Below are 17,813 nucleotides of genomic sequence, written 5' to 3' on the forward strand. Positions count from 1 at the left end.
TGAATAAAGGTCAAAGATTCCCATGATTAGAAAAGATTTGATTACCTTCAATTAGCCCCAGGAAGTAGAGGCCAAGCCTCCTGTGGATACTTCCACAATGAGGTCATGTGGCTAACTAGTTGATTGTAACTCAAAGGATAAATACTTGAAGGGATGGATACCTTATTCTCCATGATGTGTTTATTTCACATTGCATACCTGTATCAAAACATCTCATGTGCCTCATAAATATATATATCTACTATGTACCCACAAAAGTTTAAAAAATAATAAAATGAGTTACCCTACAAAAGAAAAAAAAAGAATCGAGGAGTTTACAAACTAGAGGGGGAAATATAAGCCCTGAATTTAAGAACAGACCTGAAGTTTAAGAGTCAGTGTTTCCCAATTATGGTACCTGGACCATGAGATCCATCTGCGTTGGTGGTTAAGAAATAAAATTTCCCAGGTTACACACAAAACTACTGAGCCAGAATCTCTGAGGCTGGAACAAAGAAATAATTTTTAACCAGGTTCCGTTATTTTTCATGCATGCAGTTTGAAAGCTACTGATGTGAAGATTGCTCTGGGCAGTTATAAAGGGAAACGAGTCATATGCAGTTATTCATCTGCAGTTGTCCATGTTAGCACTCTAACTGGAGAAATTCTCATCATTTGCATGCCTTAAAATCGATTAGGGGACTTGGTGTGAAATACAGATTCCTGGGTGTGCCCCAGTAATTTCTTATTTAGTGGGTATGGGATAGGACCCAGGAATATACACTTTAATTATGCTACTAGTGATTCCAGTGCAGTTCACTTTGTGGATAGCATTATGAAAAGTGCTGACCAAAACCACTGACCTGCTGGATGGCAGTTGGCTGCCATCTCTGTCACTGTAGTCAGGATGTGGCACTATTAGAGAGTATTATTTTAGAACCTATAGCAATACGGTGAGATTCCTGACAGGGTAAGCCAGATTATTAAGCAAGACTAGCATAGTAAAATGGAATCCTCATTTAGCACTGTAGTTTGAATTGATGCAGCCAATTCATTGATTTATTTCAATGGAACATTATCATCTATCTAAATCAGAAAGCTCAGACTTAAAAAAAAATTGTACTGTGTTCATTCAGACATGCATTCTCGATTGAAAATACAATTCAACAGATAGAACAAAGATTGGAACATTATTTCCTAAAATTGTAATGATCTCCTGAAAAGTAATGCAAATATGGGATCTTGGTGCTGTTCAGCATTGCACAGGTTGTCTGTAAGTATAATATGGAATAGCAGTATCTTCTGTCTTTTAAAGTCATAAAAACCAAAGGCAAAAGAAAATCTATATATTACAGCTTACACCATATGTAAGGAACCCCACTGTGAGAAGGGTGGATGCAGAAATCATTTACTACTTGCTCTCCCGTAGTCAGAAGTGATCATAGGCCAAAGTGAAAGAGTCCACAGAAACCTAAGTAAATTTCTAGTGAATAAAATGTATCATTAGACTCAAAAAAAGAGCCTTCTCCAAATTGAATTATGAAAAAAAAAAAAAGAAAATTGTACACATTTTAGATAAGCTTATCCAAAAATATTCAACATGTGTTTGTTGTACAATCAACATTAACTATCAAGGGAGAAAACATGACTCTAGAAGCAAACATTTAGCATGTTTATGATTGATTGATATTAGAAAAACTGTTAAAGATCTTTCTGGAAGAGTCAGAGTGACCTCTTTGTTGAAAATGTGCCTAGGACACTTTATCAGCCTTATCAATCCCAGATGTCAAGAGCATTGAGGACTGACCTAACTTCCAAAATATTTTCATATTTGCAGTAACACGCCACTGAAAAGGCTGCCCCTACAGTGCAGAAAAATGGTAGACAGAAGCGAAGCATGTTAACTTGCCAGATCGATATGTGGATTTCATCCCTTTTCTAATCGGCTTCATTAAATCCTCAGAATGGCTTCTGAGCATGCTCTTCCCTGATACAAATAGAGACGTGGTTTCTCTGACTACCTAAGATCAGCTTTTTATTACCCAATGAAAAAAGCCTGGGGTACACCTCTAATGGATAGATCTCTCTTAATCCTGTGACTAAGGATCAAGGAATAGGTAAAAACACTGTTTAGAGGTTAAGGAAGAGAACTGTCTCTGTTACTATATTATGATTAAAATCACAGGCTAATTTTCTCTGCTCTTAACTTTTCTAAACATTTAGCTTTACTTCTGTTTTCTCACTGTTAACATACCATACCAATACTAAGTAAAATTCCATTTAGTCAAAATAGTTTGGAACCAAGATCATTTTATTAAAATCATATTCCTTGAGAATATGGGAAATGCCGATTTAGTCTAAGAATTTCTGTGTGGAGGGGAAAGCACTGAATCTATTCTATCTGAATAAGTATAACAAAAGCTAAAATGGCCAGTGTTGTTCCTTTTTCCCTTTAGGAATAAATTAGAATATTTAAAAAAAATCAATATCTCATTAAAAAATACATGAGCACATGTACTTACTAGACAATAATTGCCATTTATATTAGAATGATTACATAAAATTTTTATGTGTTTTACCTATTACAGTTTGCTTCACTTGCTATTTGTTATTTTCTAATTATGTTTGTGCTGCTATGATATTTTGTTAATCTGGTTCAATTAACCAAATTGTTGGTAATTTTGCTAGTAATTTGTGAAGGCTGGGTAGAGGTTGGTAATTTTTTACTGAAAACAATTATTCTCAGTCAAAAATGGAAACGATTACCATGTGTAAATATAAAACTGGCTTAAAGTGAAAAAGAGGATAAAGGCAAGATGTGGATGACTTATTCTCACTTTTTTACACTGCAGGAAAAGTTCAAAATGCATACTTACAGATTATTGGAACTGATTTTTCAAACGTTGTCTCAATTGAAATGTAGCAGGAATTATACTAAACTGGCTGAATTGTATGAAATAAAGCAGATGGCTTTTGAGTAGATTTATTTATTTATTTATTTATTTTGAGACAGGGTCTTCCTTTGTGGCCCAGGCTGGAATGCAGTGTTTCAATCAAGGCTCACTGCAGCCTCCACCTCCTGGGCTCAAGGGATCCTCCTACCTCAGCCTCCCAAGCAGCTGGAACTATAGGTACACACCACCATGCCTGGCTGCTTTTTTATAATTTTAGTAGAGACAGGGTTTCACCATATTGCCCAGGCTGGTGTTGAACTCCTGGCTCAAGTGATCTTCCTGCTTTGGCTTCCCAAAATGCTAAGATTACAGGCATGAGCCATCACACCCAGCCAGATTCTTTAAGTAATATTATTACAACTAAAACCAGTTTTTGAGTATAACTAAACAGGGTGTTGTAATCAAGAACAATGTGATAATGATGATGCTATTCGTTGTATATTGATCTATATTTATGTTTCAGCTATTTGAGAAAGTCAAAGAAGTTTGTCCAAATGTGCATGAGAAGATCAGAGCTATTTATGCAGATCTCAATCAAAACGACTTTGGTATCAGCAAAGAGGACATGCAGGAGCTTCTCTCCTGTACGAACATTATCTTTCACTGTGCAGCCACTGTACGCTTTGATGACACTCTCAGGTACATTCCCGTTTCCCTCTCATGGCTTGTATACATATGTGTGCATGTAAGTTTCTTTATAGTTTCTGTAAAAAAAAGAAATATACCCTCAAGGAAAAAAAAATACAAAGAAGCAAAACTCTTCCAAAATTCCACCACCTAAAGACAACCATTTACTCTTGTGGAGAACATTCACTCCAATTTTTCTTTATGCATCTGTGATTATAGAGATATATGTTCAATTTTACTGGAAGAAAATGGCATCCTATAGAGAATGAAGTTTTGCAACCTGCTCAATTATATTTTTGGATATCTATCATTATCAATAAATATTCTGTTATAATTTGTAATGATTACATGACATTCCATTAAACATGTATATAATGTACTCAACCAGTTCTATGTTGGTGGACATTTGGATTGTTTTAATTTTTCACTATGATAAACAACACTGCAGTGAATATCTGTGTGCATGTATATTTTCACCTCTTTGTGTACTCTTCTTGAAATAAATTCTTAGAATTATCAGATACATATCAGCTGTGCCCAGGTTATGAACAGTTTGCATTTTCACACATAATGTTAATTGCTCTCCAAAAATGTGGTGTCTACTTATACTGTCTCTGTACAAATGAATGTTCATTTTTGCAGTCACAAAATAATATTATAATTTTTAATACTTTTTAATGTTGCCAATAGGATAATGGAAATGGTAGCACATGTTCTAATTTTTATTTATTTGATGATTACAGAGGTTGATGATATTTAAATGCTTATTGGCATTTTGTTCTTTGTGAAATGTATATTCATGATTTTTATCTATTTTTCTATTGAAACATTTTTTTCAAACTCCTGAACTCAGATGATCCACCCACCTCATCCTCCCAAAGTGCTGGGATTACAGGCGTGAGCCACAGTGCCTGGCCATAACTCTTCATCTTTTATAAGGCTCAAAATATTTTAACAATCTATCTTGCTTATACCCATTACTGGAAATTTTAAAAAAATCAAATGTCTTTCAACTCTTATTATTTATGCAGTTATTTGTAATTTCTTCTATTTTTATGGTTTCATTTTTACATTTAGATCTTTGATACATTTAAATTATATTTACCTAAAAAAAGGAGTACAGGAAAATTCTGTAAGAAGAGTGATACAGATGTAAAAATACAAGAGTTTTATTTACTTTTTCTGCCATACAATTAGTTTTTAAATTAATTGTATAAATTAAATAATTTATTTTTACCCTTTATCTGAAATAAAGCTCTTAAACTAAAGTTCAGTTACTAAACTATTTTGTTACATTAAATCAGGCTTTCACTTCCAGCACTATATCATTTTAATTACTGTAATTTTTATTATATTATGGCAAGTATACTTAAAGCACTCTTTTTTTTTTTTTTTTTTTTTTTTTTTTTTGAAATGGAGTCTTGCTCTGTCACCCAGGCTGGAGTGCAGTGGCACAATCTTGGCTCACTACAACGTCCACCTCCTGGGTTCAAGTAATTCTACTGCCTCAGCCTCCCAAGTAGCTGGGACTACAGGCATGCACCACCATGCCCGGCTAATTTTTTTATTTTTGATAGAGACATGTTTTCATAATCATGGCCAGGCTGGCCTCAAACTCCTGACCCCAGGTTATCTGCCTACCTCGCCCCCACAAAGTGCTGGGATTATAGGCATAAGCCATCACGCCCAGCCGCACTTTAATTTTTATAGAATTTTTCTGACTGTTCTCATTGCATATGCTTCTTGATTAAACTGCAGATAATTTTACCAGGTTTTAAAAAATCTTGGGAATTTGATTAAAATTACCTTGTATATGTAGAATACTTTAGAAACATTTAGCATATTTAAAATACTGATTCTTCCTATCCAAGAACAATGTTTTCCCATTTACTCAATTTTTTGTTATTTGTTTTTTGTTATTATATATTCATGTATGATGAATTTGATAAATTTTAAATGTTTGACTTGGAACATTTCTTCCATTGTATTCTCTAATTTTTGTTTATAAACAGGCAAGCTAGTGATTTTTTACATAATTTTTATCAGTGGACACCTTACTGAATTATAGTACATTTCAGATTTTTTAAAAGCTGCTTCTGTTTTTCCAGGTATTCAATTATATAATCCAACAGTAACTTTTGTGACTGTCTTTTTAATATCTATATCTGTTCTTTAATTTTATTTTTCTTTCTAATTAATTACAAGGCTAGGACTTCAGAACAATGCTAAGTAATAGACTGTCGGCGTTATTCCTAGTCCTGACTTCACAAGCAGCGTTCCTAGCTTTTCATCATTAAGAATGACATTGCCTCGCAAATTTTAATATATGTTGTTTAATTATTTTATTCCTATTCTAGTGAATTTATTCAATTAAATTGGAAATGGAAATTAAAAATCATTTTAAACTTTTGAAATACATATAGGTTATTATGAGTTTTTCTCTTTTTGAGTTAAATTAGTAAGTTTCCTGGTATTGGATAAACCATGTATTCCTGGAATGGACTGTTTCATTGTTATCACATACTGTTTATAAAGCTTTGTATTCTACTAGCTGCAATTTTAGATTTTGACATCAATTTTCATATCTGGCCTGGACCTTTACAGTAGCAACTTATATTGCTCATTAAAAAACCCACTGGTTGCTCCCCTCCAGTTTATTTATATTTTCTAACGTTTTCAGTTAGATGATTAATTTACATGTTTGCATTCTTTTAATGGCTGCTTATAGAAGAACCTTTATAAATTCAGAGGATTGTGATTTTTTTTTATTAGAACCAAGTGACCTCTAGATTAGTCATGAGCAGTTGATTAGAACCAAGTGACCTCTAGATACATGTACAGTACATCAGTGAATGGGATTTATGAACACAAAACACATCATCAATGCCTAAGACATTCCGAGTATCACATAACTGTGTAGCCATGACCCACCCTTTTCTTCCTGCTGTTTTGGTGCAGCCACCAAAATCTGATAGATATGCCAGTTATTGGAGTAGATGCAGTTATAGCAAGATGTGATGCTGACTTACCTCATTGTATTTCCTTCTGCTTACTCCTCTCTAGACATGCTGTGCAACTTAATGTCACTGCCACCCAGCAGCTGTTGCTTATGGCTAGTCAGATGCCTAAGCTGGAAGCCTTTATACATATCTCTACTGCCTTTTCAAATTGTAACCTGAAGCACATCGATGAAGTTATCTATCCGTGCCCTGTGGAGCCAAAAAAAATCATCGATTCCCTCGAGTAAGTTGGTCTAATAAAGGGATCAAGGGGTGGGTAGAATGTTGTTTGATTCTTTGTAGCTATCTATTAATGAAATGATGAAGTGAAACACTTTTGAAGCAAAATGTTTTGAAATGGTGCTATCCTTAGCTACCTTGTCCCTGCTAGTTCCTTCATCCCCTGGTGGGGAAAATACTGCTGAAAGAGAAAGGGGATAGAAAATTCTTAAACATTTTGCTAAATTGTGTAGAATTGCATGAGGTACTTGGGAATACTATACATAGAAGTGGCTTCTCACTTTTTAATGAACTTAGAATTATCACCAGATAAAGCACGTATGAGGTATAGTATAAAAGTTCAGAAGAAAAAGTTTTGATTCCGACTGACCTGAGTTTGGCGTAGCTCCACAACTAATGACCTGTGTGACTTTGAGCAAGTTCCTTGCCCGTTCTGTGCTCCAGGTCCTTCATTTGTAAAATGGGACCAGTTTGTAGTTGTAAGGCTGAATAAAGTTATATAAAACACTTATTGAAGTGCTAGGGAGTGTTTAACATTAGTTAATCAAATGATTAGTAAAAAAGAACTAATGAAGAGTAAGAATTGATCCAAGATCTGGCAGAAGGTGACATTCTCTTGACATACTTGGCTGAGACACACTTTCCTTTCTGTCCTATGATGCAAGAGAAATAATGTCTAGGAGTTTTCTTTTCTTGCCAACCAGCAGAAACCACCTTCATCTTAGAACACAGCTCGGGACTCAGAATAAGCTTGTTTCCTGCTTCTTTATTCTTCTGCTCCATTTTATGAAGTTTACCTCGTTTTTTATTTGTTTACAACTCTACATAAAAAGTATTACAACAGAAAAATGGACTATTTAACAATGAATTTGTCACATTATAATTTTATATAATACTGTATTTATATTTAATATATACTCTTTAAAAAGTTTTAGCTAAATCAAGATTTCATTCCCTTCAGGGCAAACATTTTTATCTTCTCCAGCTCTGAAAATAGATAATTTTGTCTGTCATGTAAAAATATCCAGGACAAAGATGAATGAAAGTCATCTAAAGGATCTGTAGGTTACTTAAAGTTGCTAATAAATGGAGGTTTGCCAAATTGGTACAGAGAAACATTTCAGATTGCGGAGTTTATCAGGATAGTGGGGGGAAAAAAGTGAGTGTACTCTGAGGCCCAAAGTTGAGACAATAAAAAGCCTCAGAGTATTTTCAGGATGGAATTGATTTCCATCAGTTACCTTCTTATGGTGTTGTATCTTGGTAAATGTGATGCTTCCATATTTGATATGTCCAGGAGAGGGGCAGACCCCTTATAATTCCTGACTATTTCCTGGGACTCTCACAGGTCATAGTGCAATTTGAGGCAGCAAAAGAGTCTGAGAGTTCATCAGAGGAAAGAAGTAAGAGGCCAGGTTCAGTGGCTCATGCCTGTAATTCCAGCACTTTGGGAGGCGAAGGCGGGTGGATTACCTGAGATCAGGAGCTCTAGACCAGCCTGACCAACATGGTGAAACCTCATTTCTACTAAATACAAAAGATTAGCTGAGTGTGGTGGTACATGCCTGTAATCCCAGCTAGTTGGGAGGCTGAGCCAGGAGAATCACTTGAACCCGGGAGGCAGAGGTTGCAATGAGCTGAGATTGTGCCATTGCACTCTAGCCCAGGAAACAAGAGCAAAACTCCGTCTCAGAAAAAAGAGAAAATAAGTAAGAGTTCACCCGTAGTGAAGGGCTTCTCTAGGTACTCCATACCACTTCCTCCCAAACTACGTCCAGACGCTAAATATCCCTAGGTTTCAAAGAAGAATAAACTCACCTCTCAGAGGAAGAGTTGGTTTATCTTCAGGCATTCAGCACTTTCCATCCTCCCTCCAGTATATGTCAATCAGACAAGGCAGGTAATTGCTACATGATTTATGAACAAACTGTAATTGACATTTGTACAAAATTTTTAATGTCCATCTGCCATTTACTGCTCTCCAAGGATAACAATTATGTAAGCAACTAATTAGAACTAGTAATGAAATTATTTTATCTCAACAGATAAATTTTGGATACAATTAAGGAACTCAGTTTTTTTTAAAACAGAGAAAAAGTTATACTTATTATTTGTTAATTCAAAATTAATTAGGACATACAGGACCATCTGTCCAGCCTCCTCTCTCTCAATCCTCCCCTTACTTTCATGCTGCAGTCCCAAGGAAGTAAGGCCTCCCCTCCTTATATCCTGACTGTCTTTTTCGAAGCTTTCTGCTTCTAGAGCTTATTTCCCCTTCTGCTTCACTTGGTTAATTCTAACTCACATCAAGGCTTCCCAGTGAAGCTCTCTGGCTTAGGCACCCTTTCCGAGTGCCGCCATATTATCCTGTGCTCAGCTTTATTATCACAGGTAACACAGGTCATTCTGAAGGTCTGGTTGTTTATTTACATTCTCCATTAGACAATGAGCTTCTCAGTGGAAGAGAATATTTCTTGCTCCTTTTTGCATCTCCAGCTACAGACTCAGTGCTTCCTGAATGAATGAATGAATGAATGAATGAATGAAAAGGTTTTGGTGGCACTAGATGATTGTTGTTCATACTGTTCTGTTTTTCTTTGTTTTGAGTGAAGGAAGAATAGATGACAGAATTCCATAACAAACTGATGCTTTGAGATGCAGAAGTCTTAATATATAAAATATCTATCTATAGCCCCACATCTCAGCCTTGTTTCTGATTGGTCATTATTTTCTTCTTAACCTTTGGATGAAACCTGTACGTTAAGTTTTGAATAGCACTTTAAAAAAAGCCCAGCAACCATCATCCATGAGCATTTCAACAACAACTATGCCAGCTGGAATTTTTGGAAGTTTTGGAATAACAAATAGCATTAAAAATCATTCTGAATAAATATGAATTCACCTAAATCCAGGTGTTGTTTCTTTGTTTTAGGAAAATACTTTTTTTCTTTGATTAATTCTCTATTTAGTAATTGGCCTGTGTTAAAATGGAATTATTTTCCAAAGTTTTTAGGTTTGGGAGTTTTTCTTGCTTTCAGTGCAACAGAGAAATGCCTTGGGGACAGTTTTGTTGTTGTCCTTAACAGTAACAATGAGGGGTCTAGCAGCTGCCATTGCTCTTAGTATTTCAGCAGTTCTTTTTTGTTTGTTTGTTTAAAGGAGCCAGGAGTTAGAAAACAAGATGATCTTGAAGCTGTACTCTGGGCATTGTGTGTTCTCAAGAAGATCACCATGACAATGTAAAATGAAACTTTGTTTTTCTAGAAAATTAGTTGAATGGGAATTCTAGTTCAGGGAAACAAAGAAGGATTTGCATTTTTGGCCAGGACCTTTTCTGGTTGCTTGGGCAGCAGTGGTACTGCTCAGTGTTGTCAATAAAGGGAATGGGACTGTGAACCTGAACCCCATGCTTACATCCTGGTCCCAACCTGTGCAGGCCTAAAGTCTCTCCTTGTTCAGCTCACCCCATTTTCTATCCATCCTGTATCCTGAGACTGTCAGGCCTGAGCTCCCTTTCTTTAGTCCCTATCTAAAAACTTTTAGCATTATTTTGGCACTGAAATATTCCAGAAAGATGAAATTTGATTTTGTTAGTATGAAAATTTTAGCATATTAGCATAAATCTACTTTTAAAATAACTTAAATTGGGAATTAATGCTTTTAATGACTATGACAAGCATGGCCGTTAATCAGTGTTAAGCAACTAATTTTCCTGGCTCTTATATCTGTAGTTGTCTTCTGCCCCTCATCCCAGCCACCAGTTCCCATTCTGACTCCTCTCTACTTTCCTATTACCAGATTCTGCCTATTGGGAGTATTTACCATTGGAACTGTATGTGCACAAATGGATCACGGATTGCCAGTGAAATTACAGTTTTCCGGAATAACAGCTTTGTAGAATGTTTATTTTTAAAAATGCACATAACTGACCAAGACAGGCAGGTTTTTATGGTTGGTGCTTTTCTGTTATTTAGGTCAAGGTAACTCCCCATAGTGAAACCAGTGTAGAAGAAAAGGGCTTTTGCACCTGTATAAAAACCTGAAATAACGAGAACTAGGAACTAGAAAAAATGGAATCACAAATATTTATTGCTCTATGAACATATGTAAATAAATCTGAATTAAGAAGAGAAGGGAGGACATGAATCACTATTGAGCAATTACTGTGAGCAAGACACTTTCACAGACATCTAATTCCATAACATAATATTGTAGGGTTGATAGTATTATCACTGCTATACTAATCACGGAGCAAAAAGCTCAGAAAGGCTAAGTAACTCCTTGAAAGTCTCTCAAACACAATGTTAATCGATGGCCACTTGATTCTGAAGCCCATGGTCTTTCCAGTCTACTCACATACTTGGCAGTGGTAGAGATTAGAAGGTGCTTTCTTAAGATATAGACTGTTTTCCCAAAGAGCTCACATCCAAGACAAATAGAACAGGGCAGAATTATACATGTGTGGTGGTGGGAAAACAGGTCATATTAACTCTGGTGGAGTAGAGGGAGGTATATGAAAAGACTTGGAAGAGTGGGCAGAGTGTGGATAGGTGAGATGTGCACATGTGCCTGGCAGGGCTGCTGGAGCTGGGAAACCCAGGCGTGTTTGGGACACAGCCAAAAGTCCATCTTGGCAGCACATGTGTTACGTGTAGGGAAGCAGTTAGAGATCAAGCTGGAGAGGAAGGCTGGGCCATACTGCATGAGATTTTGCATACCGTGCAGAGGAATTGTATTTTATTCTCTGGGCGGTGGAGATCCACTGAAAGAGGGTCGTGTGTGCATGTGCTTTTCTGTGTAATTTTCATTTGTAATTTTTGTGTGTAATCATTTGTTTTCATCATGGAAGGACACTGATGAAAGTGGGCTTCAGGAATATTAAGATGGCCAGGGATCGTGCGGAGGCAGTGGACTAGCATGGAGAGTAGACAGAGGCAGAAAGAACAATTACCAGACAGGAGTGGTGTGGAAGACTAGAAGGAGACCATATGAAAAACACCTCCATGTTTTGGGGAAGAAAAAAACCAATAGGAAATGGCTCCTGCTTTGCATATGGGGTTGCACCAATCAAATTAACTCCAGATTAGAACATGTATACTTGTCATTTTTTATATTTCTAATACCAGGGATTTCATTCTTTTAAAACTCAATTCTCTTGTAATTTTAGTCCAAGAAGCAGTGCGTGTTTGAGAGCTAATCCAGATGTATTCAAATCTCAATGACTTAAGTTTATGGAGTGGACTTCTTTTAAATTAGTGATTCCCTGATTTGCCTGACTGTTGGAATTTCTGGGGCATGTTGAAAATACAGATTATCAGACTCTTACCTCTGCAGATATATTGAGTGCTTCTACAATGGCACCCAGGAATCTGGATTTTTCCCAGGGGCCCTGTATAATTCATATCAATGAGCAGGCAAGTTTGGGAAATAGTGCCTTAAGGAGCTTTTTCACTGAGCAATCCTCATTTGAAATGAGGATCATTTATCTGCTGGTACCCCGTGCTCCCTCTTTCTCCTGTTCTCCTCACCACCTGTTGTCTTTTAGTTCCTAGAAGCTTTAATCGAAAGTTCCTAGTAGATCTTTACCTACTAAAAAACACACCTCTGAAGCTACACGGTCCCCAGAAGACACAGCTAATCTGCCATGTGGAAAAGGAATGGTGGCATGTGCACGGAGGGTGCAGGGGTGAGAGGAGGGGAATGGAGGCCCCCACAGCCAGCCACAGTCACCCTCATCACAGCCCTCTGCAAGATATGAAAGGAGGTCAGACATTGGAAAGTAGTCTTGCCTTCGTGACATAGACGCATTCTTAACACTAAAAAAGCTGATCCCTTCTAAGGGAATAGTGAAAGCTGATTCTGGCACTTGGCGCTTTTAATTTCAGGATGGCACAGTTCAAAATGACATCTAAGTAGCTGAATAAAAATGAAAATTCTGTGTACCTTGTTATCAGCAGGCTTGAAATAGAAACCAGAATAAGGTTAAATTGTTTCTTAACCAAACCGAGTAGTTTTCTCATTAGCAGGCCATTGGCAGGACAGTCACCATCTGGCTTATGTTTGAGCCTGGCTAGGTGCTCTGTCAAAGTCTTGAGGGAAATACAGAGGCCAATTCTCCACAAGCATTAGGCTCAGAAATACCCTGCTATCCAGTGAAAAAATTGACCTTGAAGCCACCTTCACCAAACCGAGGTTGGTCAACACTTTTCACCACTGCCACTAGACACTTGACTTTCTATTTTGCTTCCTGCTCTTCAAAGATATCCCCTTCCTTCCTTTCCCACATTCTCCCTACAACCTCTTCTTCTTTTGAGTTCATCCTCTCTCGTCATTGTCCATCTCTACGTCCCAAAACCTAATATAGTACAGAAATAGGCCAATCAAGATTATCAAGTGGAAGAGCATCCATTTACTGAGTAAGGCACCTGGCTCCTGGGGCAGAAAGGTGATTAGACACAGAGATAAAAATCATAATCCCTCCTCTCCTGGACTCACTGTCCCATGGGGAGACAGACATATAAGCAAATACAACTTGATAACTACAACAATCAAGGGAATGACATAATCTAGACTGGAGAAAGAGAGAGCAAATGTTATCATAAGACATGTGTCCACTACTTACTCTCTAATAGATTTCCTGAAAAAACACTAGGCTTGCCCACTTGTTGCATAAGAAAATTGGGGAGATCAGGGGAAGGAAAATACGTTTGCCTCTTGGTATTTCATTCAGCAAATATATAATCAAACTACTAATGATATAATCATGTTGATTCAGTAAGTTTGAAACCAAAATTGATAGTAAAATTTAGAAGAAATTGTGTGTGTGTGTATGTGTATACACATAGACCTATACATACTGCTTTCTGAAATTTTCAATGACTTTATCCTTCCTCTGAGGCAATTCAAGTTTAGAATTTGAGACCCATGGGTTCAAAACATGTTCTTGAGTATACTGAAAGACATTTAGATTAATTTCAGACATGTATTTTGGTTTATATAGTGTCTTTATAAATCTATGTTAACTTATTTACTGTTTTAAAAACAAATTGAGAACAAACAGTAGCAGCCACCCTGAATTGAGTTTAAGTCCTAAGAAGGGCTTCGCCCAACCAGTGGATGTGCATGTTCTCCTCTGAACCTAGGAAGTGGCTGGATGAGCTAGCAGATGGTCTGTTTGGCTGCATTTAAAATGCTATTTTATTTTTGTTTTATTTATTCATTCATTCTGAGACAGGTTCTCTATCACCCAGGCTGGAGTATGGTGGCACAATTATGGCTCATTGCAGCCTCCAACTCCGAGGCTCAAGCAATCCTCCTGCCTCAGCCTCCTGAGTAGCTGGGACAGCAGGTGCATGCCACTGTGCCCTGCTAATTTTTTAAAACTTTCTTTGTAGAGATAGGGTCTTATTATGTTGCCCAGGCTGTTCTCAAATTTCTGGACTCAAGGGCTGGGATTACAGGTTTGAGCCACTTCACTTGGCCAGAAATGACATTTTAAGACCAACTATTACCTATGAAGATGTATTCTCACTGGTTGTTTCATTAAAAAATAAGAATGCCTTAGGTTTATTGGCTTATTTTGTTTTATCAAAGAGCTTAAACGCAGTTGTGAATATTCCTGTTTACTCTCATGATAGCCTGAGAATTTATAACGAATATAATTATTGCCATTTTCACAAGTACAATTGGAACGAGAATATAAAACAGTAGAATACAAGTGTAGCTGAGAGTAGCAAAGGCCATCTATAGAATATTAAAATTTCTTGCACACATGTTGTTAGAAATCTATAAAACCTCTAAGACAAGCAAACTCACCAAGCTTTATAAGTCCCCCATCTCCCCAAATATTATCCTTTCCATGTACCCCAAAATTAATGACAGCAACTGGTACTAGCCATGTGACATACAACCCCTGCATATTGTTGGGCTCTGATGTTTTCTAGGATTCTTTTCTTTACAGCCTTATTGAAATTAAGCTCTATTCCCTCAAGACCTGGTTTTCATAAACTGTATATTTTTGCAGGTAAGACATAATGGTCTTAGGTCAGTCAATCACTGTTGACCCACAAATGAAATGAGGTAGTAGTAGGGTTATTGTTATAAGACGGAGAGCTGTCTGCATCATCCTACACTCTTTCCCAGCCCCCAGGTGACCATATAGTTAAAATATCCTAGATATTTCTATGTAATTGAAGTTGTTTTTAATTCTAGAACCCCTCAGTCTTTTTCTATTCAATTTAAATGAAAAGGCTCTCAGCAATAACAGAAGCAAAGCAAGAAAAATGAAAACATTATTGTCAATGCCCACGTTCTACCTCAGGATCAAATGAGGCATTAAAATTGAAAGTTAGGATTCTGAGTAAGTCTTAACATCATGTACCTCTTAGTTGCTCAAAAATATGTCATGTCAGCAAAGTGGTAACAGTGAAGATGTTCTGCAATCAAAATAGTAGTTATGTCATGTTCTATAAAATAGAAATAAATGTACCAGATTGATTAGAAAAATCACACTAGCATATTTCAGTAGCTTAATTTTTAAAAAGCTATGCTATATCAATAATTTAACCACATAGATCTGTCAGCTAGAAGAAATGTTACGTATTTAATTGACAATAATTTTGTTGCTCTTTAGAGAGGTGTCAATAAAGTTTTGGGTTATCAAATGGTTCTGACATATTTCTAAGAAAGATTAGGCTGATGCTATGGTAACTTGGTTATTCATGATACATGTTATCTTGTAAGTAGGAGTATTCAATAATCATGATTTTGAAGCTATTTCGGAGTACTATAATCACCTCACTTGACAAACTTACGAATTTGTTGGAAATCTCTGGAGATAATTATCAAGTTATTAACCTAGACTCTAAACAGACCTTCAAAACACATTACACAGATTTGCTAAAACAGATTGTAAGTCTGCCAAAAGTAGTCACTTTGATTTGATTTGCATTGAATGAAATTCTAAAAAGTTAAAGCTAAAGGCTTCAGGATCAGTGCACTGGGTTTTTATCGGACAACAGTGAGCAGGGCTGCTATGGAAACACTGGAGGAGAGCTTCTAACTCCCTGAACACAGCATACAGCATACTACTGGGAGAATGATTGGGACTCAGAAATGTGTCAAATGAATGTACTTATGAGCTTGTTGGAGAGGAAGTAAAGAGGTTAAATGTAATAACCTCTAATTTATACTACTACAGATAAAGTCATAATCAGTACTGATAAATTAGTAGTGCTAAAGTAGTACTAATAGCCCTATACTATTAGTAGTAATAAAGTAGTATTGGTATTGATTCTATCAGTCTACCTACCTACCTACTTATCTGTTGGGATGGGAGGACATAGGATTTGATTGATAAGACTGGACTTAGCAGTGGAGAGCAAAGAGCTCATGCATGCTTTGAACAGGTACACATTCAAACTTGGTATCATGTGACTGTTCTGAATTCCAGAACCAAGGCTGAAGGTGGAAGCTTTGTCTGTGTCTCACATTTTCCTTTTGGTTAATTGCCTAACATATGTTACTAGAATTCTTTTTACTCTGACTACCTTTTAGGTGGTTAGACGATGCTATTATTGACGAAATCACACCCAAGCTGATTGGTGATCGGCCCAATACTTACACCTACACCAAGGCCTTGGGAGAAATGGTGGTGCAGCAAGAGAGCGGGAACATGAACATCGCCATCATAAGGCCCTCCATTGTGGGAGCAACTTGGCAGGAGCCTTTCCCGGTAAGCCCACTCACCTGGATTTTGTGTTTTGCTTCCAAACTAAAGTTCTTTTAGTCCAATTACTTTCTGATGTCTTCTTCTTCTTCTCAGGATTTATAGCTAAGTGCAGCCAATAAAATATGAAACCATTTTACTAGGACAAAATTCCACTTTGGGTTCAGGATTTATACATCATGCGGCTCCTCTGGCAGTTACCCTGACTGTCCTAGAGTTGGATAGAGATCTTAAATTAGCTTCTAATTATTCTAGTCTCAGAATTCCCATGGGTGATGGTTTCATATCTTGGCTTTCCCACTATAGTTTAAGCATACCAGCATGTTCTTGATGGCCAAATTGGTAGCATTGCAACTGCCAGGATAAACAAGAGTTTTGAAGCTCACAGAAGGATCTCAGTTTAGGAATACTAATTTTTTTTTTTTTAAACCTCAGCATACTGCTATGTCCTTTTGAAAGTACTTTGAATTATACCATCTTCTCCAAAGCAAGTCTGTGAATCTTTGGGGCAGATAACTTCTAGCTCCACTACTTACTGGCACTGCAACATTTTTGAGTTGTCCCTTCCATAAAACAGGACAGATACCACTTTGGAGCATTGATTTAATAAGACAATGTATGAGGAGTGCTTAGTCTCTAGTCAAAGGCTGGTTCCTACTAAAACGCTCACCAAATATTAATCCCTTCATCTTCTCCTCTCTTCTCTTTCCTCTCCTGTTATACACATACATTTGACTTTTATACTGTAAGGTAAAGAGACATAATAAGGTCAGCTGAATGGCTTGGGGCTTAGGAAACAAACTGAAAAACACATTTCCCTCTAACTGCTCTTAAACATAATCTTTGTAACATCTTTAAGCAAGTCAATACATACACAGACACACGTGCACGTGCGCACACACACACACACGTATATATACACACAAACACCACACACACACACACACACACATATATGGTATGGACTCTATAGCTGATTAAAAAAAAAAAGTGAAGAAATGGGCCATTAGCACAAATCATGTTTTCAGTGTTCTCCTATGGAGGCTAAAATCAGGACTGAGGTGGAGAAGTATGGTTGGTGAATTGCTAACATATCATCATATAAGGACAAGGTTCAATTTAGTCCATAAGGGGTCATAAAACACTGCAAAACCATTCATGACTCCTATGAAAAACAATCCTGGCAAAATTTTAATTTTTGCACAGTCAAAGTGCAGAAAATAGCAAATGCTTTGCCATTGATCTTTGAGAACTTAATAACACCGTATTAGATAGTTGTTTTGGCTG

At 36.8% G+C, this 17,813-nt stretch overlaps 1 protein-coding gene across 2 annotated transcripts in view; it reads left to right on the forward strand.

Moving 5' to 3' along the window:
• The window catches only part of FAR2 (fatty acyl-CoA reductase 2), a 154,973-nt gene that overhangs the window by 120,421 nt on the left and 16,739 nt on the right, over positions 1-17,813 (forward strand). For both annotated transcript variants that reach the window (XM_003926616.4, XM_003926617.4), the window contains exons 3-5: positions 3,397-3,572; positions 6,624-6,803; positions 16,355-16,532. In XM_003926616.4, the coding sequence (XP_003926665.2) occupies positions 3,397-3,572; positions 6,624-6,803; positions 16,355-16,532 (534 nt within the window). The remainder of the gene's footprint in view (positions 1-3,396; positions 3,573-6,623; positions 6,804-16,354; positions 16,533-17,813) is intronic.

Source organism: Saimiri boliviensis, chromosome 7, assembly GCF_048565385.1.
Source record: "Saimiri boliviensis isolate mSaiBol1 chromosome 7, mSaiBol1.pri, whole genome shotgun sequence".
Classification (NCBI taxonomy): domain Eukaryota; kingdom Metazoa; phylum Chordata; class Mammalia; order Primates; family Cebidae; genus Saimiri; species Saimiri boliviensis.